The sequence below is a fragment of the Physeter macrocephalus genome, chromosome 9 (genome assembly GCF_002837175.3).
Source record: "Physeter macrocephalus isolate SW-GA chromosome 9, ASM283717v5, whole genome shotgun sequence".
In the NCBI taxonomy this organism is placed as follows: domain Eukaryota; kingdom Metazoa; phylum Chordata; class Mammalia; order Artiodactyla; family Physeteridae; genus Physeter; species Physeter macrocephalus.
Window position 1 is genome coordinate 22,933,187 of NC_041222.1, and position 27,111 is coordinate 22,960,297.

The window sequence follows — 27,111 nt, forward strand, 5'->3', positions numbered from 1 at the left end:
CCCCATAGCACAGGGAGATCAGCTCGGTGCTTTGTGACCACCTAGAGGGGTGGGATAGGGTGGGTGGGAGGGAGACACAAGAGGGAGGGGATATGTGGATATATGTACACATATAGCTGATTCACTTTGTTATACAGCAGAAACTAACATAACATTGTAAAGCAATTATACTCCAACAAAGATGTGAAAAAAAAAGTATATAAAAAAAGAATGTAAAGAAGCATAAAAAGTACTTTTATTGCTCCATCTGTAACATAGCCTCGGTATGGAAGACATCCCAACGGTGTGATGGAGTTAGAAAAAACACTGCCCTCCTTCTGCTTTTAGAAATGGCACTGCCCCCAAATCATTCAGCCCTGACAAAGTTGATACTGTTGAAAACATGCATCTGCAGGAGGTGAGTAAAAATCAATGACTTCAGATCTTAGAGTCATTTGACATTTCTTATAGCTCTGGCAAATTCCATTCAGTTCTGTACAAATAAGAGTTTACTGAGCCTTACAGCAGAGGCAGCCGGTGCCCTCGCCACAGTCCCTTGGCACTCACTGTTTTCTCACAAAGTGATCCTCTGCCTGAGGGCTTCCTGAGATGTGGGAGTGTGCTGGATGCGTGCAGGGCTGGCCAGAGCGCCCAGGAATCAATGTCCCTTGGAGTAAACCTCAAACAACGATGCAGCTACCATATGATAAATACTCCAGCTTCCTCGTCCCTCAATTGAGATAACTCTGAGGCATCTCCTAGGCAGCCTGAGCCCAGTTCTTCACCCTGGGCACCTGCTCTCACCATGTCTTAGCTTCATTCCTTTCCCATTTCTAACGGGTACTTTCGAACTACTTGCACTCAAATCTTTGTTTTAGGGTCTGTTCTGGAGGAATCCAACCTAAGACAAGCTCTGTACAAATCACTTTTCTATAACAGGTATCAGGGATCTGAAGAGGAAAAATACACTACTCTAGCCCGCAAAAGATAAGACCTCTAGGAATGTAACCACAAAGGTAAGACAAGAGAAGACAGAGTACACAGAGTACTTTGGGAGAAGACTGGGGATATATATAATACAACAAAAATATGTTCACTAATGAAAGACTCTCACAATAAAAAGCGGAATTTGCCGTTAAGGACTCAGCATGAAATTCTCTACATCAGGAAGGCATCAAACAACCTAAGTAGTAACGTTACACACATCAAAGAAAAAACCAAGGTGCTGATTTCACTTGGAAATATGTGTTGGAGGATTTGTCATTACTTACAATGCAAGCTTGAACGATCAGTCTAAAAGGCTATGTCACTAGGCAGAAAGTCAGCTATTTGGGTTTTCACTTGAGCTAGAGACTATGCCTTAAAAATACTATTTCAGCCTTAAAACAATCTAATGAACCAGGTATTATTAGTATTATTATTGTTACCCTTTAACAAACGAGAAAACTGAAACTTGGAGATGCTTAGTAAGGTCTGACAGCTGTTTTGTCAGACCCTCAAATTCAAACTTCTCCCAAAATACCATGCTTTAGGGCTGGAAAGAAAGCACACCAAATTTCAGCTTCAAAGCGTCTTGTTTTAGGACATGCCAAAGATAAGTTTGAACAATTGAGCCCTCAACTGTTTGGTCAAATAACATGTAGTTCCAGTGAAAATGGGTGTTTAAAATTTTCTTTTGTTTTTTTTTTTGGCTAAGCATTCTTTTGTCTACTATCAAAAGAAAATTCCTCAGTTATCTAAATTACATGTAGTATACACAGAATTAATGTTTATCTCCAGAAAAATCTGAAGATTTTCAAGAAAAAGCTTCAGGATTTAATATCAAGTGATTAGCATACTTTCAGAAGGATGTTGAACACATTAAACTTCATAAGGGGATACACCCACACAAAAATAATAGCAAACAGTGTGAAAAATAAAATTGCCTGAATTCAATTTTAATTAGGTGGATTTAATAAAATTTCCTTTATCAAATCTCTTAAAAAATTTTTTCACCCTCCATTCTTCAAATCTTATCCCCTAATTTCGCTGGAATAAAGTTGTTCTACTCTACATACAGTACATTCTCTGCCTTAGTTTGGGATCCGCTTACCCCCACCAAAGTGGACCTTGAGACAGTGATGTGGGTGCAAGTAGTTTATTTGTGAAGTGATCCAGGAAGCACCTAAAGGAGGGGGAAGGGAGACAAGGAAGGGAGGAAAGCCAATGAAGGTGCATTAGTGAATAGGTTACCACTAGGGGCAACTGGCATTCTACCACGCTGGGAACCTCTCAGAGACTATATGAAACTCCCTTCAGAATAGTCCTGCTGAGAGTGAGGAAGGTAGACAGTTTATCCACCATCATGCCTTCTTCATTGGTCAAGGGGAACTGAAGGTAACCCCCCCAGCAATCATGGCCTCCTCAACTTGTTAGGCCTAGCATGTCTCTACAGCTAGAGAATGGCCCCTAGACAGAGGACAGAGAAACCTGTATGTCTGTTCAGGACTCTTTGCAAGTGCCCTGGGTCAAGGAAAAATGGGCAGGGTGCTGCCCGCACTTGCTGCACTGTGTCTGTCCACAATGAACTGCTTTATTGATCGACTTAGTTTTCAACTTTACTGGACATAATGACCTGAAAGACATAGAAAAATACATATCTCTAGCCCCCTGCCCCCATTCTGATTAAGATCAGTAGTTGGGTTCAGGAACCTGAATTTTAACAAGCACCCAATTGTTCCAAAGCAAGTCGTCCCTGGGCTACTGTGTGAAAATACTGTGCTAGTGTCGCCAAAGACCATAAATTCATCCCATGTGTGTTAACCAGTGTCTGGGAGAGAAAAATCTCTAAATTGGCCACAGATGGATCTTACTTTCCTGTGTCCCATTTTTTCAAATATAAGCTGTTGATTGTAAGGGGAATATAATGAGAGTATGTGGATGGTTAGCACTTTGGAAGTCTAATTCTGGAAAATCACTTTAAATATAGATGCATCCAACTGATCATGGGTCAGGAGCAAAATTACCAGATGCCCTCATGGTGGAGTGACCATACTTTTCCAACAAGATGGTGTGATGAGTAGGAGTGAATATAGGGGGAAAATAAGAAGAGTTGACATTGAAACAGAAAATGAAGACATTGTACCTACATGTGTTGGTCAGGATTCTTAGGAAAAAAAATATCTTCAAGTCTTTGTTACAGGGAGCTTGCATATAAACCAGTGCAGCTTTGGGAAGCATCAAAGCCAGACCAATTGTTGAAACCATCTTTTTCAAAGTTTCCTGGGTTATGATAAAGGGTGACATGGTACTTCTAAAAGCAATTGGCTATGCTCAGAATTTTTTTGATGAAGTATTGTTTCTTTCACATTCTTCTCATCTGTCTGATACATATTATGGAGAGAGGGCAGTGAGGGCCCTAGGGCCATGACACTTGTTCGTCTCTCTAAGAATGATGTTCTACAGTCTGGAGAGAGATGGTATCTATTGTAAATAGTGCAAATCTGAGCTCATGTCTCCTCTCCTTGGCTCCAGGTTCTCATCATCACTTCTCTCTGACATTTCCTGTTATCAGATAAGGTATAAACTTAAAATACCCAGAAGTATCCTGGTTTCCCAAAGCCTTTAGGATAAATACATTGCTTAATATGGCCTGCAAGGTACTTCACGACCTGGCCTCTGTCTGCCTTGCCAGTCTCCTCTGTCACTAATCCCTGTTTTATCCTTTAAGCTCCAGCCTTATTAAAACTCTTTCAGCTTTTCAATTCTCTGTAGATCCTTAGTTCTTGGCTCATGCCAAGCTGTCTCTTCCTCCTAGAAGACTCCTCCTCACTAGTGAGTGAACACTCACTAGTCTTCAGGTATCGCTCTAAATGAACTTTCTCTGGGATGCTTCCCCGGCCCCTTTGGAAGGTGAGTCAGAGCTGTTATAGAATCTTTGTAGGCCTTGGGATCTAACACTTTTGAAGGCTCCCCCTCACATCACATTCAAGTAGATTCAGATATAATGCATTATACATTATATAATTGTTCTTGCTATAAATATCAGGAGATGATTTTTATATTTCTGCTTTTGAAATTATTTGGCTATGAATAATTTAATTTGCTATTGATTATGACAGGGTCAAGAGTTACAGGTTCGGTTGCTAACTCAGTTAATAACCAGCTGTGTGACCTTAGACAAGTCACTAAACCTCTCTGCATCTCAATTATCTGATCTGAAACAAGAGAGATTTGCAAAGTGATCTAGGCCCCCATTTAGCACTAAGAGCCTTTATTCTTAACTGTGAGGAGAGATGTTTTTGGTGCTGGTAGATGTCTGGGGGTAGGAGTGGGACAAGGATTCTTTACTCCACTGACATAACAGGCAACAAGGAGATACAGCCACTGGTAGGCACTCTGGCCAGAGCTGCCAGTTGAGTAGAAAAAGACAGTTCCACAAATATGTGTAGAAAAGACAATAGTTCTAAAACTGAAAATAAGAACAATCATTATTTTATATAATGAACAATCTAATATACCACCCTATAACCAGAGAAAAATCCAGAGCACTCAAATATATTTTCCTAAATATGTTTTTCTAAACAAGACTGACAATTGAAGCATGATTATAAATATTTATAGTAATGCCCCCAAGGCTTCTGTTGGTGACAAACATATAGTATGTGTTGTAAAAAATAAGCCAGTGTTAGAAAGAGCAACCCTCACTATTGTTTCAATTAATTCTACACTGAGAAATGATATGAGACTGCAGATTTTTTATGAATGAGTTTAAGTTACAGAAGAAGTAGCCTGTTTCTATCTTTGTACAAAGGTATTTTCATATTTCATACTATACACATCAATAACTTAGTGTAATCTTAAAAGGAAGTTATTTTTTCAGATAGAAAAAGTAATCAAGTTCTATGCAAAAAATGTACTTCTAATCCCAACACCCAGAGATGAACACTGATTTTTGCACATACCTTTTCTTTCTAGGCAGGTATATAGCCACATATGCATATTTCCAAAATGGCATCACGTTTTACAGCTGTGCTGCAGAATTTGAATGGAGAGGTTATCTGGCTTGGAGGCTACACTATCTACTACCATGACCCGAACACACCTGGCATGTCTGAGAAGTCAATGCAGCTGATGGTCCACAAAACAACATTTTCCATGAACTAATCTTCATGGAAAAAGGGGAAGGAAAAACACGAATAGAGGAGACAAGCGTGTCTGCCTTAGGTTTTGGTCCTTCCACGAGTGCATGGATTCAGTCAGGCCTGAGGCCTGTGAACAGAAGGCTGTAGAGACACAGCAGCGCCCCCTGATGTTCAGGTGACCAAGTGAAACATCAAGTTGGGAGCAGGGTTTTTTTTCCTATCCTCTGTGTAGACAAAGTACCAGTGGCTGAGATATTAGCATCCCCCATGGGAGCAAAGCCAGCAGTGGGAGGGATGAGGCACCTTTATGTGGCTTCTTTGCTTGAGAAAATGGATATGCATGGCTGGAGCTGATGAACAAAATTCTCTAATTCTCTGGGTAACAAGAGCCCAGAGACTGCTTCATGAGCACTGATGTCAATCCCAGGCTTAACCAGGGAAGACTGGAGAGCTTCTGGAATCCTCCATGAGCAGTTGTGAGCAATAGACAGTAGAGAACAGACTTGTGGTTGCCAAGTGGGAGGGAAGGATTGAGAGTTTGGGATTAGCAGATGCAAACTAGTATATATAGAATGGAAAAACAACAAGGTCCTACTGTATAGTACAGGGAGCGATATTCAATATCCCGTGATAAACCATAATGGAAAAGAACATAAAAAGAATGTATATATATGTATAACTGAATCACTTTGCTGTACAGCAGAAATTAACAGAACATTGTAAATCAACTATGCTTCAATTAAAAAAGTGTGCTTTTGGGGTCAAAAGGGGAGTATAAAGTCTTGAAGATTTTAGGACACAGTGCCAAACTGCTTCTCCCTACAGATTGCTATTTCAACATTCCTATAAATTATAATTTTTATATGCTGTGAGATAGATTTGAATTCGAGGGTTTTTTTTGTTGTTGTTGTTGTTTTAGAATGAATGATCATAACATTGCATTGGTTTAAAAATTAGGCTTGAATCCTAATTCCAAGATTACATCAAGAGAAATACATGGGAGGGAGGGAGACGCAAGAGGGAAGAGATATGGGAACATATGTATATGTATAACTGATTCACTTTGTTGTAAAGCAGAAACTAACACACCATTGTAAAACAGTTATACGCCAATAAAGATGTTAAAAAAAAGAAAAAAAGAGAAATACAAAGAGTTTGGCCAGCCACACGTATCAGTGACAACTTAGACTGATTCATATTATATTTAAAGGATGAATTTTATAAGAAAAATGCATCACAAAGCAAAGAATGAATTCACCTGAAGCCTGTGCAAAATAATATACTGCAGTAGGGACAAGATGTCTTTATAGTTCTTGAAGAATATAACTGTTCAGTCCAGAGTCTGTCATTATTTTGGCATGATTGTCTGGGCTCATGACCCATAAGGTAGAATGTAAAATTCTGTGAGGATCAGAGTACTGGTGCATTCCTTCAACATTATGAAGAATGCTTGGCTTAAGGTGCTATGTCAATTATTAGGGAAACTGATAGGAAGCATGCTACCACATTGTATACAGCATGGGAATAAGGTGGTCTGGGAAACGACACAAAGTAGGTGGCTGAATTAAGGGAAGCATTCTTGGGTAGAATCTGGGAAATGGCACTTGGGTGTGGATGGTTCTCAACATTGGTGTTTTGATAATATGAAAAATAGATACCTAAATATTGGCATCGTCCTTTTGCCCCTATACTGCAAACAGTAGTCAAAATGATGATTAAATAAAGAAATGCATGGGAAAGTACTTTATAAGTACTTTATAAGTGCATTTGTCATCGCAAGTTTTAAAAGACCACAGATTTTTCATTACTTTGTTTGAAACCTTACCCGATAACATCTCAATATATTCTAAAAACATTATCCCCCTAAGGCCAGGAATGTTGCATATCTGAGGATTAAACTGCCAGAGTTCCTCTGTAATTGTCAGGGGGTTGGTGTCCATGTATATGTGTGTGTGAGTATGTGTTTGGTTAGTTTCCTTTCATCTTTGTTTTCTGTTTTATATTGGGTAGAATCTGTTATTTTAACTTATTTTTATGCTAACATTTGTCAACCACTTATTACTTGACAAGCACTTTCAGGCGCATTACCTCATTTCTCAAAAGCGCTCAGGAAGAAGCTGTTTTTATTTCCACTTCACAGATGAAGCAACTGAGGTTCAAAGAAGGTGCGCAAGTTTCTAGCAGCAGTAAATGGCAGAGCCAGGACCCAAACCCAGTGCTTCTGACATCAAGTTATTTTCTCATTCTACTCTACTATGTATGAGGATAAGATTTTGATACTTTCTCCTTGCAAGAACCAGCAGAGTTCTTTTCTTTTTTTTTTTAAAGGAGAAAAAGATCTCAATGTGACTTAAATATAAATGCAATCTAAGTCTCAGAAACAAGGCAATCAGAGTTGCTAAATCTTAGCAGCTGCAAGTAAAGAGCAGAAAGAAAGGCCAAACAACTCTTCTTTTAAAATTTGAGGGGCATGAAACAAAGATACTGCAATGGCACTCATTGTCCAAAAATGATGAGGTGGAATTCCTTAACTTCTGGCCCTGGAGAAAGACCCTCAGAATCACCGAGTTCTTGAAGAACGTCATGAGATTATCTACCTTCAGGCTGGGATTTATAACAATCACCTTGTAGGTTACAGCTGAGAAAAATGAGTTGTCAAAAAAGGCAATAACAATTGCAAGTACAAGCAACTGTCAAAATGATAAAACTGTCACATCTATACATATCAAGCAACAGTTGCATTCATTATGTACAACTCCTGGTACTTAATACTGTCTGCCAAGGAAGCTAAGTTCCATTTAGAGTTTTGCTGTTAGCACAAATATATTTGAAAGAGACTTGACTGAGTTTTTCATGATTTCACAGAGAATGCACTGAAATTGTCTTGAGAGGAATCCACTGATATCTGGGAAGATTTGTCAAAAGGGATAGCTCAGCCTTAAGTATTTTGCAAAAGTACACCGGTATTGATTCTGGGGACATGTGAGATCTCAAACAGCTTGTATTCTTATTTTTAGGGAAAAAAATTATACTTCAGTGACCAACTTGAGTGTGTTTTCCCTCAGGGAAATTCTCCGTTTGTAGATCTTCAAGCATGAGAGGTATTGCTGAAATGACAGAGAAAAGGAGAGAGAGAAGGAAAGCATGGAGAGAGGGAGAGGGGATCAGAAATATATTAAAAGGGAGAGACAGAGGTAGGGAAGGCATAGGGAGAGAAAGAGAAAAATGGACTAAGGATGAAAACCACAAAGAATATTGGATTATTTTGATCACTTTTTTGAAGATACTTTCTTGTACATTTATCCTCACCAAAAATTAATATTATTGATTTCAAGGATTAAAAATGAGGATGAGGAAGTTGATGTCCTCATGTTCATTTATAGGTTGGTAACTTTCTACCACTTTTCCTACACCCTCTGACTTCTAGCTTTTGTCTAGTTCAGCATTTGCTCTTTTTTTACTTGCTCTAGTAGAACCAGATCAGTGAAGAGATGAAAGCTGGACAGAAATATTGCTGTGGGCCATATCGGAATTTTAGTGATTCTGAAGTTCCCTCTCATTAGTGATAGAAAAGTTTATATTCTGGCCCTTAAAGTCATTATTCTCTTGTCAAGGGCTTTCCATTTAAGAGGCTTAAGCCAGCATGGAAAGGTACATTTTAAGGATTAGCTGACACTGGGAGATGTATACGAGACGTTTTTCTGAATATCTAACATTCGAGGGCTTGGTTTCTGGAACCACCTGCATTACCCATTGCATATCATACTTCTCAATCTGTTCTGCTGTCCTCCCATGTTAATCCCCTCCTTTCAGCCCATTACCTTCTATATGTACTCTCTTAATCTACAAACTTTGCTCTCTCTCCAATGACATCTTAACCCTTATTTTGGTTTGTAACATTCAAGGATTACCTAGAGCAATGCTCTCCTGACTTGTTACCATCATGAGACCTTTCCTGCTGCATGCTGCTTTGTCAGATATCCTCTCTAACACTGTTTCAGCCTTCTGGGTGAAAAATTCACCCATAAGGCGGGCTCCTGCTTTGTCAGCAGGCTTCTGCTTTGTCAGCACATTTGAATTTTAGAGACTGGTTGGCATCTATTCTCCTCACCAATTGCCACAAATAAACCGCCCCCCCAGCCCCCCAGTCAAAATTTTGTGCTCATATAGTTGAAATCACCAAGAAAATACACATCAGTTCTCCAACTGTGGGCACTTTGTGTCTCTCATCTCCACCCTCCATGTTAAACATGGCCCAACAACCATGGACCTGCGAAAAACTTGGTGAGATCCAAGTTACAGAATCCCAGTTAGTATGTAAAGTATGCAAAAAGGGCAAAACACTTAATGACTTGGGAGAGAAAAATAAGTTCTAAAAAAGTGAGTGTTGAATGAATGAATGCATTCATGGAACAAAGATGGCATGAAAACATTCTAATGCAAACATCTACAAGCAATGGTTAGCATTTTTCTTTCTTTTTTAATTCACAAGTGAGCTCAATCAAAAAGCATACTGAAAATAAGAGTGGTAACTGAGTAAACTGATGATAGGTGAACCTAAATGGGACTAGAGAAAGGGGTACATGTCAGTCTTAGTAACAAGGTTTGGGTTTTAATGTCCATGAGGATAGGACATCCTGAGGACTTGAGTTGGAACTGAGACTCCTATGTATAAACCAGAATTCCTGAAGCTTGCTTTTCACTTCAGAGAAGAAGTGTTCTATGTAAATCCACCTGCTGGCACAGGAAGACTACAAGGAAGATGAACTTTGATTAATTATACTTTGGGATTGTGCAAATTTGACTTACGAATATAGTAGCATAAACCCAAGAGAAACATGCATGTAAAAACTTTCCAAAGAGATACTCTTAAAACCTAAGGCCCACATGAATTCTACAGAGGAAGCAAGCTCTGCCAAAAATGAGCTAAGAATAATTAAAAATATAAACAATCCACCATGAGCTAGAGACAACAGACACAACATACAGGAGGATTACAATATCAGTAGTTTCAGAAAAGAGAATAATCTGAAAGAATAAAAAATAAAAACCATAAGCATAGAAATACTATAATAACAGATTTTTTAAAAATGCACATAGAACTTCTAGATATTAAAAAAAGATGGGTTAAGAGACATGGACTATAGAAAGAATGAGAAGATCCAACATACATCAAATAGAAAAAGAGAACAGAGAATGGAGGAAGAGAATATTTGAAGATGTGATGTCTGAGAGTTTTATAGAATTGGTATAAACATGGCTTCATATTCAAGATGTAAAACAAGTCCTAGCCAGTATAAATACACACTTAGACATGTTATACTGAATTTCAGGACACCAAAGAAGAATGTAAAAGCTGGAGAGAAAAAGTAGATTACCTATTAAGAACAGTAATAAGAGAAAAGAATTTTTATAGCAACAATAAAGACATGGGATGGAAGGAGAGTGAAATGGATTAACATTATGAAAGTTCTGAGAGTAGAAAATAAACTAGTCAAACTAGAATTCAATGCCAAGATAGATCACCATTCCAGATTAATTGTAATGTAAAGATGACTTCAGATAAATATTAAGAAGTTTTACAATTCACTAGATCCTTGATGAAACAACTACTAAAGGATAAATTTCATGAGGAAATTAAATCCTGAAGGAGAAGAATAAAAGGAGGAATGGTAAGCAAAAAACCTTCAAACTGATGGATATGTGGGTAAAGTCATTGAAGCCCTGACTGAAAAATTAATGAAAAATTTAAGGAAGATATAAAAATCATGAATGACACTCCAGGTCTTGAAGTGACCTAAAAATAGCATTAAAAGAAGCATAGAGCTATTGATTAACCTCAATTTTTGTTGTTTACATATTTAAAATTTAGGACTAAGCTTTAAAAGAATAGAAATAAAATCTATAATTTGTAACATAAAGGGGGATTCAAACAACGAATCTAATTTAGAAGGCAGAACAGAAAAACAAGTCCATGCTTATTTATAATTTAATATTGAAACACTTGAAGTATTTCCTTTAAAGTCAGCAACAAGGTAAGGATGTTCTCTACCACTGCCTTTATCCAATATTACACTGGGGTCCTTAGCCAAAGCAATAAGACAAGAAAAACAAATTAATCATAACAATCAGAAAAGAAAAAAACAGATCTGCTACTACTTGCAGATTATATAACTGAAAAAAAATCGAAGAAATATACAGATACTAGTAAAACCAATAATCAAGTTTAACAATGTTTTTTCAAGAAAACTGATTTAAAATATTAATATTGTTTCTATAATGAAGCAACAAACAACTGGAAAATGTAATCATCTCCCCACAATTCCACCACTAGGCAATCCAAGGAAAGCCCTTGCACCCATGTGCATACAGACAGAAATAAGAATATTTCCTGCCAAAAAAGAAAAAAAAAGCTGTAAGAGTATAAAACTTAAAAAGAAATAAACAAAAAAGAATCAACCAAACCATCCCTCAGTAGGCATAGTCACACAATGGGATAAAATGCAACAATTAAAAAGAATGAATTGCCAATCTGGACAAATCTCAGAAACATAATGTTGAATGAAAAGGTAAGTTGCAAAAAGAAAGTTCATTATGGTATCATTTATGTAAAATCTCCCTAAAATACAATTTATGAATATATGGAAATGTAGGGAAAATATGAAAATATGCATAAGAGTCATGCAGGGGAATGAAGCCTCTAACTTCACATACATACAACTGACCCTTGAACAATGCGGGGGTTAACCAACATGTAACTTATAGTCAGCACTCCAGATCTGTGGTTCCTCCACATCCACGATTCAACCAACCATGGACTGTGTAGCACTGTAGTGTTTACTATTGAAAAACATCTGCATATAAGTGGAATCGTACAGTTCAAATCAACATTGTTCAAGGGTCAACTGTAGTTACTTCTGGGTCTAGGACAATAGGACTTCAGCCATAGCTGTAATTTTTTATATTCCTTGAAAAAATATTTGAAGCACATATGGCATAATTTTAAGATTTGGTCTTGATGGTAGGTGCAATGATGTCTGTTATATTATTTTCTCTGTTTGAATCTTTTCATAATTAAAAAGCAACGTGAAGAGATATTTATTGATCATATTGACATGTTAACCAAGTTATTTTTTATCAAGTTTTCTGATATTCCTGTTATAATGCTTAAAATAATGTAGGTAAATAATAAGTATTTTCTTTTGATTCTTTTGTTTTGTTCCCATTGGATCTTACTCAAAGTTTTGTTGCACAATTTCAGAAGAGACTTAAAAAAATTTTTTTTAACCTTTTGACCCCCTTTACCCGTTTCTGTCCTCCTCACTGTACCCCCACCTCTGGCAACCACAAATCTGTTCTCTGTATCTATGAGCTTGTTTTTTTTTCCTTTTCAGATTCCACATATGTATTCCACATATTTAGATTTCACAATCATACAGTATTTGTCTTTCTTTTACTGACTTGTTTCGCTTAGTGTAATGCCCTTGAGATCCATACATGTCACAAATGGCAGTATTTCACTTCTTTTTGATGGCTGAATAATATTCCATCGTATATGTACACCACAATTGCATTATCCATTCATCTATTGTCGGACACTTAGGTTGTTTCTTTATCTTGCCTATTGTAAATAGTGCAGCAACGAACATGGGGTACGTATAACAATAAGCATCTGATGAATGAAATTCATGAGAATCATGAAAGCCACTTTGAGAGTCACCTCTTCCCTTCTCAGTTTCTACTTTATTCTACTTCACTTCCTCTTTTTCTTTCTCCTGACTGTTTCAGATAAGTCAGTGATATGTCTTAAACTTCTTTGCAAAGTAAGAATGACAATACAGCAAGAAAAAGAATAAGCTATCTTTCCTCTCCAAGATTTTTCTTATATTTATGTTTGTGTCAGGTTAAGGCATACAAAGACTAATTTATGTCTTTTGTTGTTTGCTCTACCCATCAAGCTCATTGTTCACACATTAGAGGGCTGAAAATCTTTAGAGATAGAGCTTCCAGCAATAAATTAAATCTCTTACTTTAAGGTTTGTTTCCTGTTCGAGTTTTAAGAAAATTTAAAATAAAATTGCTACCATGAGGGTAAGGATGATGACAGGTGACTTATTCTAAATTTCCCCTAGTTTACTTTATAATTTTATTTTTCTTATGACAAAAGAGAAAGGGTTTTAACATTGAAAAATATAGTGTTACAGCCTTCTACCATTTCCCCCATGAGCAGTGGGAGAAAGGACTCTTTTTTCTACATTACAATTTCAATATGAATAATAGTAACTAGAACCCACAATATATATAATGTATAGTTATTGTCTGAAGGGACTTATTCCTGGCCTTGTACAGCAAGATAAGAGTATTAAGAATATGTGTTTATGTTGAGAGATGAGTTCTTTGTTTACCCTTTCAGAGATATAGCTTGAGTCTGAGTATCTTAACTTATATCAACACCTCTGTCCCAACCTAATCTCCTATATTTCCGCCTGGTTCTGCAATACAAACAGGTTCACAAGTATCACCAGAAAATAAATCATCTAGTAACATTTGTTCATCTAAACTACCAAGGGATATCTATAAGGTGAAATTCAAGGATCAGCCAAACATATATATTTGGCTCCAAAATCAGAATGCTCAAAATTATCCAACTGACTATGTAAACAGCTGAAGTTATTTCAAGAGCTAGAAGATAAAAACAAAACAAAACAAAAAACAGAGTTGTTTCATTGATTCATAGGCTGTGTTTAAATAAAATATGTACTGAAAGTACATTTTTGCTAATATCAGTAGTGGTTTAATTCAAGTGTCTGTTTTCACACAGGTAATAAAATGGATCAATGTGCATATTCCTCCCATACTCAGCCAAAAAGATCCCCTGCCCCATAACATAAGAACAAGCTACAGCTGATCCTTGGGATGGAGAGACTATAGGGGTAGTTACCCAGAAAGGAAACTTAGGACATTTACTTTTCAGCTCTTTATATCGTCATATTTTAAACACAATTTTCAGGATAAAAACCAATCTGTTAGATGCTCTATCTCTTGGAGAAGGCAGATATAATATCATCTCTGGCAAATCAACATCTTATTTTGAGATAACCTGGAGTAGCTTTTTTTTTTCATATTATTCCAAATTTCCTAAAATTTCCATGTCTTTGTCTCTTCCATAGCAAATATTATAGAAAGGGAGGTACAGTGGGGAAAGGATGCAGGAAGTTTAACCCAAAAGATGCTGGAGAAATTGTTTGCTGGTACAAAGTTGGAGCAACTCAACAAAATCATTTATGAACAAAAGAAGTTGCACACTATTACGAGTTCTCAATATCCCCCTAAAGAATAATGCCCAGTGGAGAGAGTCAACTCTAAGATTTCTTTTTCTTTATATGGGCTCCAAGGCAAAAGGCCATCAACTAACATCATCTGTAAACCTCATTTATTGAATTCCTAAAACATGATACTGATTTTTTAAAAAATAATTTAATCAAATGCTGCATTCATAATTAATAATACATTCAAGTCACCACTGAAAATAAAAGAAATCTAATAAAACACAATTATTTTGTACCCCATACATGAACCTTGTTCTATGGCTTCCTATTCAAGAAACACTTGGCATATCTCATTAATTCTTTACCAATATTTGTGCTATCAAAATTTCATTATCATAAGATTAAATAATTTTACAAAATAATCCAAGTTCTCAGCATAAAAACTGCTACAATTATTCCAATTTGTCTGTAAAGGCAAATAAATACACCTACCTCAACAAATATAAAACACGGGATGATGGAATAACTTCGTTGAGTGTTGTTTCCTACAGCCATTTCTTACAACATGTAGCAAGGCTGCACCGTCTTAAACTGTCCAGGCTGAAATAGAAATAGATGGCATGGTGTTAAGAACCATATGTTTAGCAGTCCTTTAGGTATTTACATAAAAATATCAGCTACCCTCTAGATAAGCAAGCTGTGTACAAACAATGCAAAATACTAATCCACAACACAGTCAAGTCAGACTAATAATCAGTCCAGAGAAAAGAAAATAATGTATACTAGCCATGAACAGTCTTTGAGCCTAAATGACCAGGTAGGGAGCTCCTGTGCACACAGTTATAGTGAACAGAATTCTAATCGCCTGGTGCTGCTCCAAATATATACAGTAGACTGTGCTCATGCCATGAACGAAGTTTTTGTGACAATACATTTCTTATTGTCCATTCTGTATGGATCTCCCCTTTCTGTGCTTGATCCTTGCAGTTGGCGATCTAGGGACTCGTTTATTTCTGCCTTTGCCTCTCCCTTTGGAGCTGACATTTAGCACTGAGGCACTAATCCCTGGCTTCCTTCCTTGACCACTCTTTGCCCTTGCTCCCTTGACTGCAGGGCTATTAACTACTCTGGATTAATACATCACTGATCCCTCTCACTGGGTTCCCTCAGCCGTGTCTGCGTGCGTGTGTGTGTGTGTGTGTGTGTGTGTGTGTTCCAAACATAAAACATTGACACCATAAACATTCTTGTATAAGAATGGAGTAGCTGGGCTATAGCAGAGTATTTTAAATATTTGTTAGAACTCTTCTGTCCTACTTTGAACTGAGAATATTCCTGTATTAAAAGATCAGTTAATTTTGGTTCTTCTTAAAACAATAACAACAAATAGAGATTTTAGACTTTTCTGAAACTTCCACAGCCCAGTAAAAAGAATTTTCCACTATATCTTTTATTCTCTATCCAAAGCAATACTTGACATGTTTCAGGTATCTGCTTTCAAGAGTCATTATTTTTTGTTTGTTCTGTTTCTGTGTCAGACTTCCCAATAGTTCTTAGGGACTGTGGTATGAAGACTGGCATGGGGACTGCTAGTCTATGCAACTGGTCAACCGCATTTTTTCTTAAAGGTCATGAATTAATGTTTTTAACTTAATTCTGTCTTTAAGTCCGTCCTTATGTTTTTCCAGAATAAAACTTTAAAATACATTTCCTTCTCTTTTTGAAATGCCAGCTTCTCACGTGTCGACTAAAACTTTCTCTGATCAAATGTAACATTATGTGTAGTATTAAGTCCATACCAATCATAGTGTTTAAATTAGTTAATTTTTAGGCAACTTAATTTTTTCAATTAAAATTCGATATTATCTGTTATAAAATACCCATAATATATGTTATTTCACCATCTATTTCATGATTTAGGAATTAAATAATATTTTTTACAATTAGAAAGGAGCCCACACATAGAACACACATTGAGTTGATTTGGCAACCATGTATTGGTTTCATTTTATCCTTACTTAATCCAAGTATCTTAGAATTCACTTATCAGTATTTATGATTTAGATGAGTCCTACTGTTAGCATCAACTAAACACAGAACCATACATCTGAAAAGAAAATTAAATTTTTAATCACCTTGAAGTAGGTAGGGGCACCGGAAAAAACAAAGGCATCAGACATACCTAGTATTTTAGATGGCTTCTCCATACAGTTAATAAAAAATAGCAATGAAATGGAGAATACAGACAGGCTTTGGATATCATATAAAATTCTCCTTTCTATTCACTCTTCTGGTTCAAAATACAAACCAGCTTTTTATATGTGTATGGAGACTACATATATACATATATATACACACATATATGTATCTATGTATGTGTATTATACATAATCAGTAACTATAGTAAGGTATATTTCACATATAATTCACCCATTTCAAGTGTACAATTCAATGATCTTTTAGTAAATTTACCAAGTTGTAAAATGATCATAAAACAATTTTAGCACTTTTTCCTTCACCCCCCAAAATAATTGTCATCCCCACCATCACCTCCCTCACCACCTCTCCAGCCCAGCTAGTCACTATTCTGTCTCTACAGATTTGCTTTTTCTGGATATTTCAAAGAAACATAATCATACAATATGTAGTCTTTTGACTTGGATTCTTAGCATAATGTTTTTGAAGTTTATTCATGTCATAGTGCACATATCAGTAATTTTTCCTTTTTATTACTGAATGTATTTCATCGTATGGCTATAGAACCTTTACCAATTGGTGGAAATGTAGGTAGTTTCTAATTTTTGCTGTATCCAATATTAGGTTGTATCCAGTATTATGGATAATGATGCTAAGAACATCTGTATACTTTCATTTATTGTGGATGTACACCTAAGAGTGGAATTACTGGGCTGTACGCTAAATTGTTTAATTTATTATTTATTTATTTATTATTTTTTATTTTTTTGAGGTATGCAGGCCTCTCACTGTTGTGGCCTCTCCTGTTGTGGAGCACAGGCTCCGGACGCACAGCCTCAGCAGCCATGGCTCACGGGCCTAGCCGCTCCGCGGCATGTGGGATCTTCCCGGACCGGGGCACGAACCCGTGTCCCCTGCATCGGCAGGCGGATTCTCAACCACTGCGCCACCAGGGAAGCCCTGTTTAATTTTTTAAAGGAAACTGCAGAAGTGTTCTCCAAAGTGGTTGTGTCATTTTACACTGCCGCCAGCAACAATAAGAGTTCTCCTTTCTCCACGTCCTAACATGTTTAGTGCCTATCTTTTTTATTATAGTCATTCGAGTGGGTGTGAGATAATATCTCATTGTAGTTTTCATTTTGTAAATAACAAATGATATCAAGCATCTTTTCAGGTGCTTATTGCCCATTATTCTATCTTCTTTCGTGAAATAATAAAATAAAAAAAACAAAAAATTTGGATATTTTCAAGATACAAGTGTTCTTTGTATTATTCTGGATACAAGTCCCTTATCAGATGTATATTTTGTCTTTTGACTATTAATGTGCCTTGGTGTGGATTCCTTTACGTTTATGCTGCTTAGAGATTTCTTACTACTTGAATCTATGGGCTTATGTTTTTTTCCCAAATTTGGGAAAATGTTCAGCCATTATTCCTGGAAAACTTTTTAACCCACTCTCTCATCTCTTTCTGGGACCCCCGTGACATGAATATTAGATCTTTTGTTATAGTCCATCATGTCCCTGACACTCTTAATCACCCCTCCCCAAGTCTATTTTCTCTCTGTTGTTCAGATTGGATATTTTCTATTATTCTATCCTCAAGTTCACTGACTCATTCCTCTATCATTCCCATTATGGTGTTGAGCCAAGTCCATCCATTGAGTTTATTTTAGTTGTTATATTTCTTAGTTCTAAAATTTATATTTGCTTTTTCTTTATATTTTCTATTCCTTTGCTGAAACTCTATTTCTTTGCTGAGACTATTTTTTCATGTTTCAAGCATGTCTGTAAGTATTTATTAAAGTACTTTTATGATGGCCACTTAAATTATTGTCAGATAATTTTATATCATCTTGGTTTTGGTGTCTGTTGATGGACTTTTCTTATTCAGTTTACGATCTTCCTGGTTCTTGGTATGAAGAGTGATTTTTGATTGACCTTGGGTTGTTACATTACAAGACTCAGGATCCTGTTTAAAGCTTATGTTTTATCATACTTCCTCTGACACTCCTCTAGTAGGTACGGGGAATGTCACCTTGTTAGTGCCATGTGAAGGTAGAAGTCTGGGTTCTCCACTTGGCCTCCTATGACAGCTAGTTGGGGAAGGACCCCTTTCGCTGGGCAGCAGTAGAGTTCAGGCTCCTCAATAGGGCCCCACTGATACCACCCTGGCTGGGGAGGGGGTTAGGTACTTCTTTGCGGCTCCCCACATGGCCTCCACTGACACTATGGCCTTGCTATTGTTGTGTAATGATAAAACTGAATTTCCACTAGTCCCCCTCTGATACCACTCCAGGGAGGAGGAAGTAGGGATGCCTGATTACTGCCTAAAGGGGGTAAAAGTCTAGGCTCCCCCCAATGTTTTCCCCCGATACAGTAGAGCAGGGATGGGGGCCTACTCATTACTGCCCAGCATGAACTAAAGTCCCGGCTCCCTACTTGGCCTTCTCTGATATGACCCCAGCAGGAGTCTAGTGGAGCCTCCTTATAGCCTGGCAAGGGTAGAAGTCCAGGGTCCCCACTTGGTCTTTGCTGACAGAAACAGAGATGGGACTGCAGTTTTTCTGTGGTTTTTTGGATATAGTCAAAAGGTTATTTTCTAAAAGTTTGCTGCATTGCTAGGCTGCCCTTTTCCAGGCCCTTTGGCTAGAGAGGTGGCAGGCTTTCTTGGGGCTGTTTTGTCTGCAAGTATCAATATCCCAGGTTGTCAGCTTTTCCAGTATCCAGTCTGAGATATGAGGTAAAAAGAAATCCTGGGAACTCAATATTGTGTTGGTTGTTACGTGAAGTCCCCAGCCAGTCCACCTTTTCTTTGTCTGAGCTTTGTTTACATGTAACATCCAAGATTTTTGGTTGATTTAGTGGGAGTGATGGGGAACGTACATCTTACTCCATCCTCTCAGAAGCAAAAGCCTCCAGAAGTCTTTTTAAAAGAGTACCAAATGGCAGTGACCAAGGTTCTCGTATAGCCTAGCCCCGCTGTGTTCTCATGAATTTGAGTATTTTGGTGCCCAGGGTTTCAAAATACCAGAATAGCATTATTTGTTTGTTCATTTGTGAGTCCCTAATTCATGCCAGGTATCCCATTAGACACAATTAGAAGCAATGAATTAGCCAAATACCCTGTGTTTAAGGGACTAATAGTCATTAAGAAAAGATAGCTATACTTGTTTGTATATTTGTTTTTCAATAGCAGCACAAATGACCAATTCTAACTCTTGAGGTCAGGGATCTCTTATCTAACTGGTGTAGTAGATACACTGTCTAGGACCCATAATACTTTTAGGGGCCTATGAAAATATTTAAAATTTTTTTTAAATAATAAATTTTTAGGTTAGGTACAAAAATATTTTAATATATTATTAAATTCAGTTTTATACCAATTCAACTATAAAATATAAATTTTAACTTTAATAGAGAAAAGGGTCCACAAAGGCAAAATTTCTTAAAGTCCACAAAAGTAATAAGACAGTCCTAGCTGGGAGAGAGTTAAGGAAAGGTTTCTTAGAGGAGATGGCTATTTAAGTTGATTAAAATAAAGGTAGGGCTTCCTTGGCGGTGCAGTGGTTGAGAGTCCGCCTGCTGATGCAGGGGACACGGGTTCGTGCCCCGGTCCGGGAAGATCCCACATGCCGCGGAGTGGCTAGGCCCCTGAGCCATGGCCGCTGAGCCTGTGCGTCCGGAACCTGTGCTCCGCAACGGGAGAGGCTACAACAGTGAGAGGCCCGTGTACCACAAAATAAATAAATAAAATAAAATAAAATAAAGGTAGCTGCTCCCCTATAAGAGGAGGACAAGAGAAGCATTTCAGCTAAAGGGAACAGCAAGAGCTAAGGTTCCAAAGATATAAGCTGGCCTAACAATGTATGTTTGGGAAACTAAAAACACCACCAGCTCAAATGTATGAAAACATTCGAGGATAAGTATAGATGTTACCAAAATTTGTTTATGTATAATACACATAGCGTTTTATACACAAACTCAGAAGCAGAACACCTCAAGGATAAGAAATACAAGGTTGGTTCATTTCCATATCAGATAAGAACATAGGAAAAAAAGAATATTGACAGACAGTACTGTTTCCTAGTAATTAACTCAGACAGAGCTCTTCATTTCTAGGCAAGTATATTATAAATCAGACCTGGCCAATAAAAGAGTCAATGACATCTCATGTATTTCCATTGGATTTTCCATGTAATTCCCTCTTGTTCATAAGAAGGGTAACAATTCCTACTCAGCCCAGAACAAATACAAAAATAATTGCTGATTATAAAGTATCTGTTTTAGTGAGGCTGAAAATGGATGGTGATGCAGCATGGTCATAGCTAGAAGGGGACAAACCTCATTGATTTCTAAGTTATGCAAAGTTGGCTCTAGCTGAGCAGTCAGTGAAGTAGCAAGGAACAAAAATGCCCTTGAGAAAGAGTCATCATGTTTCAGTGGACCCTCTGCCCAGCCTTGGTGTGAATCTAGTATTTCCAGTGGCCAAAGTCACAGCCTGTGGTCTTCCTCAGGAGCCCAGAGTCTATGATTTTAGGGAAGCGAGAGCTTGCTCTTTTTATAGAATATTTTGAGCTAATTTTGCTAAAAATACCATGGTGGTTCCATTCAAAGTTAGGATGATATGAATTAATCGAGTTCACTAAGACAAAAATCTAAAAAACAAATAGGCAACAAGGCCACCAGAAATGGTGCTTTTCTGAGTAAGCCCAAGAATTCTGCACTATGAGACCACATTGATTTAGGACAGTGTTTCTCAACCCCATCACTGTAGATATTGTGGGCTGGAAAATTCTTTGTTGTGAGGGGCTGTCCTGAGTACCGTTGGATGTTTAGTTACATCCCTGGCCTCTACCCACAAGACACCAATAGTAGCAACCCTCCTCCCCCAATATTGTGACAACTAAAAATGTCTCCAGACATTGCCAGATACTCCCCTTCAAGGTGGGAAGGAGCAGGGGATGGAGATAGCCTTGGGGGAGAACCACTAATTTTAAAGGACTGAAAGCAGAGGCCCTCGGACATGAGAATTTTTGAGCTGGTGAAGAACTTGCTTCACCAAGGATAAAGGCCACAGTTTTGCCCAAGGGAACAAACCTAGTACCTAACAGAGGAAAATATGGAAATTGTCGAGGTGCCTTATTGGCATTTGGAGAAACAAAGGGCATCTCATGCTCAGAGACCAGATTGGGGTGATAATAAAGGCACTATAAGTGGTAGTTACTACCACTTTGAATCTCAAAAGAAAGCAGGGCTATTTCACCCACTGGGGACTACAGGCCCAATTCCTAGGGCCTGTGAGCTATTTAACAGCCCATGAAAATATATAAGAAATTTTAAAAAGGCAGCAAAACTATGTAAAACCAAATGAATAAATATTTAAGTGTATACCTAAAAATGTAAAATTCTTGCAATTTCATTACTCAATTTAGTGTTAACAATTAATTTGAAAGTGATCTGTAGGTGAAATTCTTAATTCTAAAAATTCCTTTGCTAAGAAACTTTAAATAATTGTAAATTAATAGTTTCAAAAAAAAGTCATAAAAATCTTTTCATGCAAAATAAAGATTTACTGTCAGATCACTCATTATGTGTTTATCTTCATATGGAGTGGGGCCTCAAAAAGTGAGTGTCAAAAACAAGGTTGGGCTTCCCTGGTGGCTCAGTGGTTGAGAATCCGCCTGCCGATGCAGGGGACACAGGTTTGTGCCCCGGTCCAGGAAAAGTCATAAAAATCTTTTCATGCAAAATAAAGATTTACTGTCAGATCACTCATTATGTGTTTATCTTCATATGGAGTGGGGCCTCAAAAAGTGAGTGTCAAAAACAAGGTTGGGCTTCCCTGGTGGCTCAGTGGTTGAGAATCCGCCTGCCGATGCAGGGGACACGGGTTCGTGCCCCGGTCCAGGAAGATCCCACATGCTGCGGAGCGGCTGGGCCCGTGAGCCACGGCCGCTGAGCCCGTGCGTCCTGAGCCTGTGCTCCGCACCGGGAGAGGCCACAACAGTGAGAGGCCCGCATACCACAAAAAAACAAAAAAAAACAATAAAAAACAAGGTTAAACAACCTTAAAATAGCCCTGGAGGGATTCTGCTTTCAGCCAAGTGAAAGTAACTAAGACTGGATTTCATGCCTGGCACAACTAAGATACAGACAAAATAAATGAGCCGATGGTATTCAAGGCACTGGATGTGAGGCAATAAAGGACAGTGATCCCTGAAAGACGGGAACTAACAGAGGAAAGCCCTACAATTGCTCTAGCTTACTGCCTGGAGAGAGTCTCCAGTCCACGGCACAGAGAGGGGAACCCAGAAGACTGGCCTGTGGCCTCCCTGAGTTGAGTAGACAGAGATGGGAATGTGGGGAAGCCCAAGGGACTGGAGTTCCCAAGGCAGAGAACCAGAGAGAATTCTGCACAGATGGAGCTGGGTTGCCCTGCAGAGAGTCCCCTCGAGTCTTCAGCAGAGTACTGATGAGCATGGGAGAAACTAGCTAAGGCCGGGAGGGAAACCATCCAAAAGCATTAGAGAAAAATCATCAGGGCTCACGGGAGACTAAGAATACTTTCTGTTCCTGCCAACCCAAGTTAAAGGACACCTAACTCACCAGATATCGGGCAGAAGACTTTAGTTTGGGTTAACTAATAACTCCAATATTAAAACATTTCTCATCCAGGGACCAAAAGTATTCCTTAGAGAGTTGTTTTTTCTTTGTCTGTTGCAGGATACTGAGTATTTATTGAGATTCTGGGCCACTGACTGATGTGCTTTTCCCTGGTGTCAGGGGGCCCCAGAAGCAAGAATATGTTGCATAATCCACGACCCAGGGTACATCAAAGGCAACTCTGACATGAGTTTTACAACACATACTTTCTAGGATTTCCTCAAAATTGGGTTGGTGTAAGATTGAAATGAGATAATGTCTAGCAAGGGGAAAAATAGGGCTTATTTCTATGTGATCCACATCTTAATTGGAGGTAAGGAGGGTAGGGATTGGAGTAGAAAAGGGAAAATTAAAAGGTGAAAAATGAGTTGTGAGAGTTACACTTCATTTTGTTCCCCAGTACTCAGGGTGAGCTGTAATCCCCAAATCCAGCTCATCTTTAACACATGTTAAATAGGCATTAACTTCCTTGGTGGCACTGACCTACCCCTCACTGTTCTGGATCATTTCTATTCAGTGCATTACCTCCAACCAGGATCACACTGTGCATTTAATTTCCCAAAGCTGGAAAACCTAACTATGTATTTTTTTTTAAAGCAACTAAGACATTAAGAGATAGGAAAAAATTGAAAGAGACTGTAGATGAGTGCAAAAGAGATTTCATCACAAGATGGTGTGGGATTTAGGACTGTACTTCTCAGGCTTTCAAGAGAAATGCTTTACTCTGTTCAATTTCAGAGATGCTTTTCAAAGCTCATAAAGATGCTTTTCAAAGCTTGTAAAGAATGACAGTGTGAAAGCCCCACATTATAGGAGGGTAGCATTGACACCCCCCCCCCTTTTTTTTGGTCCAGTCTCTCCCCTCCACAGTGTCTCACAGCTAGATCCACAGCCCAGCCCTTGAGTCGGCCCAGCCCTTGATTCAGCCCAGAATAAGGCAGAGAGATACAAAGAGCATGAGACCCATGATCCAGGAGAATCTAAAGTTCAGTCAAATCTTTACAAAATAAAGACTCAGGGGCCCTGTGAAGATACCAGGGCCCCACATTGTTCTTGAGTGGCTTTTCAGACCCGGGGATAATTCCAGGTTCCCTCTGGGCTCCCATATTACATTGGCCTGGTCTGTATGACCAGCCATTAGCTTTGTTCCTACTGCTTAAATCTGATGACTCACTCTCATACTTCAGTCTCTTCCCAAGCCTGCAGTCCTATGTGGACTGCAGTCAGTAACTAGGACTCAGATGCTCATTTATCTAGGTGAGTCCTTTGAACCTACAAGTATGCCTGGTTCATACTTCAGCCCTAAGCCTGAATGGATAGTCCGCAGACAGCCATTTCCCCTTGCATCTAGGATCCCTGTTGCTGGACCTCTCACAACTAATGCACAAGATTGCCTGGCTAATGTCTGAGCTTGTTATAACTTTTAGACTGTGTTAAACCTTTCCAGTCCCATTTTGCAACAATCTCCACCCCATGCCCATCCCCAGCCTCTTGGCACTCCAGCCACTCGCTCAGTTTCTGCAACATGCCAAGCTCTTTCTCACCTCTGGGCCTTCTCATGTACTACATCTTGGAGAACTCTTTCCTCCTCCATTATTTGCTTTTCCTTCAGATCTGCAGTTAAATGCCATTTTCAATGGGTAAGTTTCCTTAATTGCCCTGACTGGTTCAGTTCTATTACACACTATCATGCTCCTTCAGAGTTTTTATTGTGTAATTGTTTAATATCTATTCCTTTTCTAGGAATGTTTGTCTGTCGTGCTCAGCACTGCAACTTTAGTACTTTGCACAGTACCAAGCACACAGTAGGTACACAGTAAATGTTGACACTAACAGTGTGCCTCAGCCACTCAGCTCCATCGTTTGATTTCACATTTGCTCTGGGTCCATTCCTTACTCCTGACCCAGTCCTAATCTAGGTCTTGGTCAATCCTTTCCAGGTCGTGCATGAACTGAACAATATGGTACTAATGTAGGTCTTGGGTCAAGCCCTCCTGCCCACCCCAACCAGTTAAGACCCACTATACCTTGGACTCAAAGAACAAAGAAAAGTAAAGTGTCTGAAAGTCCTAGAAATCAAAACGTAAGCCAGAACACATTTCAAAATGTAAAATTGAAAGGGGAAATTATTCAGCTGGATTCTACCTCTGGGTTCTTTTGACTGTTAAAAAAAATTGCTTTAGATTGTTGCTTTAAAAGGTACATGGCTTGGGCTTCCCTGGTGGGACAGTGGTTCAGAGTCCGCCTGCTGATGCAGGGGACACGGGTTCGTGCCCTGGTCGGGGAGGATCCCACATGCCGCGGAGCGGCTGGGCCCGTGAGCCATGGCTGCTGAGCCTGTGCGTCCTGAGCCTGTGCTCCACAACGGGAGAGGCCACAACAGTGACAGGCCCACGTACCACAAAAAAAAAAGGTACATGCCTTAACGTTAAAAGTTTAAATTGGAAAAAAAGAGTCCAAGCCTATCCAAAAGTAAGCTGTCTCTGTTAGAGACTGATCTTCTATAAACAAAGAGCACAAGGATGATGCAGACTACAAAGCTCAGCAGGTGACCTGAGACAGTTGGAAGAAAGCAGAAAGCATAGGAATGCCTAAATAGCTGATGGGAAGGAGTACCTAGTACCATCTGATGGGCCACCACCAGGAGAACTACTTAATAGGAAGACAGTGCCCAAACCAGCAGGGTGTTTCCCTAATTTCTTTTTCAATTGTTGATATTGTTTACCCCTAGTTTTACACCAGGAAAAAGAAAAAAACAAAGCAGGAAGAAGTAGCAGGCACAAAGAGCTTTTCTTAATTATAAAGCAGTGAGTTAACGTTTCTTTCAATAAAATCAAAGGCTAGAAGGAAATGAAGTTTTGATGCTCCGTCAAACTGAAACCTTGAAGCATCAGAGCAAGAACCAGAAGTATGCGTGGGCGCGCACACACACACACACAGGGACTGGGATGCACACACACACACACACACACACACACACACACACACACACACCCCTCCCCCTCAGAAATGCTTAAAGGTAGTAAACATTGTACCTCAGGCAGTGTTGTGCTCAGCTTAAAGTCTGGGGAGAAAATAGGCAGAGAATATGCTGAATTGCTCTTAATTAAAAAGTAGTGAATGAGATCTTAAATATAATTAAGTACAGGTCTTCCTTGCTTTATGGTAGAATTCCATCCTGATAAACCCATCATAAACTGAAAATGTCCTAAGTCAAAAATGCATTTAATTCACCTAACCTACTGAACACTGTAGCTTAGCTTAGCCTACCTTAAACACGCTCAGAACACTTACAATTAGCCTACAGTTGGGCAAAGTCACTTAACACAAAGCCTATTTTATAATAAAGTGTTGACTATCTCAGGTAATTTATTTAATACTGTACTGACTGTGAAAAACAGAATGGTTGTATGGGTACAAAATGGTTATAAGTGTATCAGTTGTTTACCCTTGCGATCACATGGCCTGCTGCAAGCTGCAGCTCAGTACCCTGCCCAGTATCACGAGAGTATTATAGCTCATATGTTAGCCCAGGAAAAGATCACAATTCGAAGTACGGTTTCTGCTGAATGGCTTTCACACCACTGTCAAGTCGAAAAATCTTAAGTCCAACCATATTAAGTTGGGCACTGAGTGTTTCTCCTGTATCTGGCTCTGGTTATAAAATTTCAACTATAATTTCAAAAGTAATTGCAGTTGGGCTTCCCTGGTGGCGCAGTGGTTGCGCGTCCGCCTGCCGATGCAGGGGACACGGGTTCGCGCCCCGGTCTGGGAGGATCCCACATGCCGCGGAGGCGCTGGGCCCGTGAGCCATGGCCGCTGAGCCTGCGCGTCCGGGGCCTGTGCTCCGCAACGGGAGAGGCCACAACAGAGGGAGGC

The 27,111-nt window shown here is 38.8% G+C and overlaps 1 protein-coding gene across 1 annotated transcript in view; it reads right to left on the reverse strand.

The window, feature by feature from the left end:
• The window catches only part of PLPPR1 (phospholipid phosphatase related 1), a 263,459-nt gene that overhangs the window by 106,337 nt on the left and 130,011 nt on the right, over window positions 1–27,111 (reverse strand). The window contains exon 2 of the mRNA XM_024126495.2: window positions 14,864–14,971. Coding sequence (XP_023982263.1) covers window positions 14,864–14,926 — 63 coding nt within the window. The 5' untranslated portion in view covers window positions 14,927–14,971. The remainder of the gene's footprint in view (window positions 1–14,863; window positions 14,972–27,111) is intronic.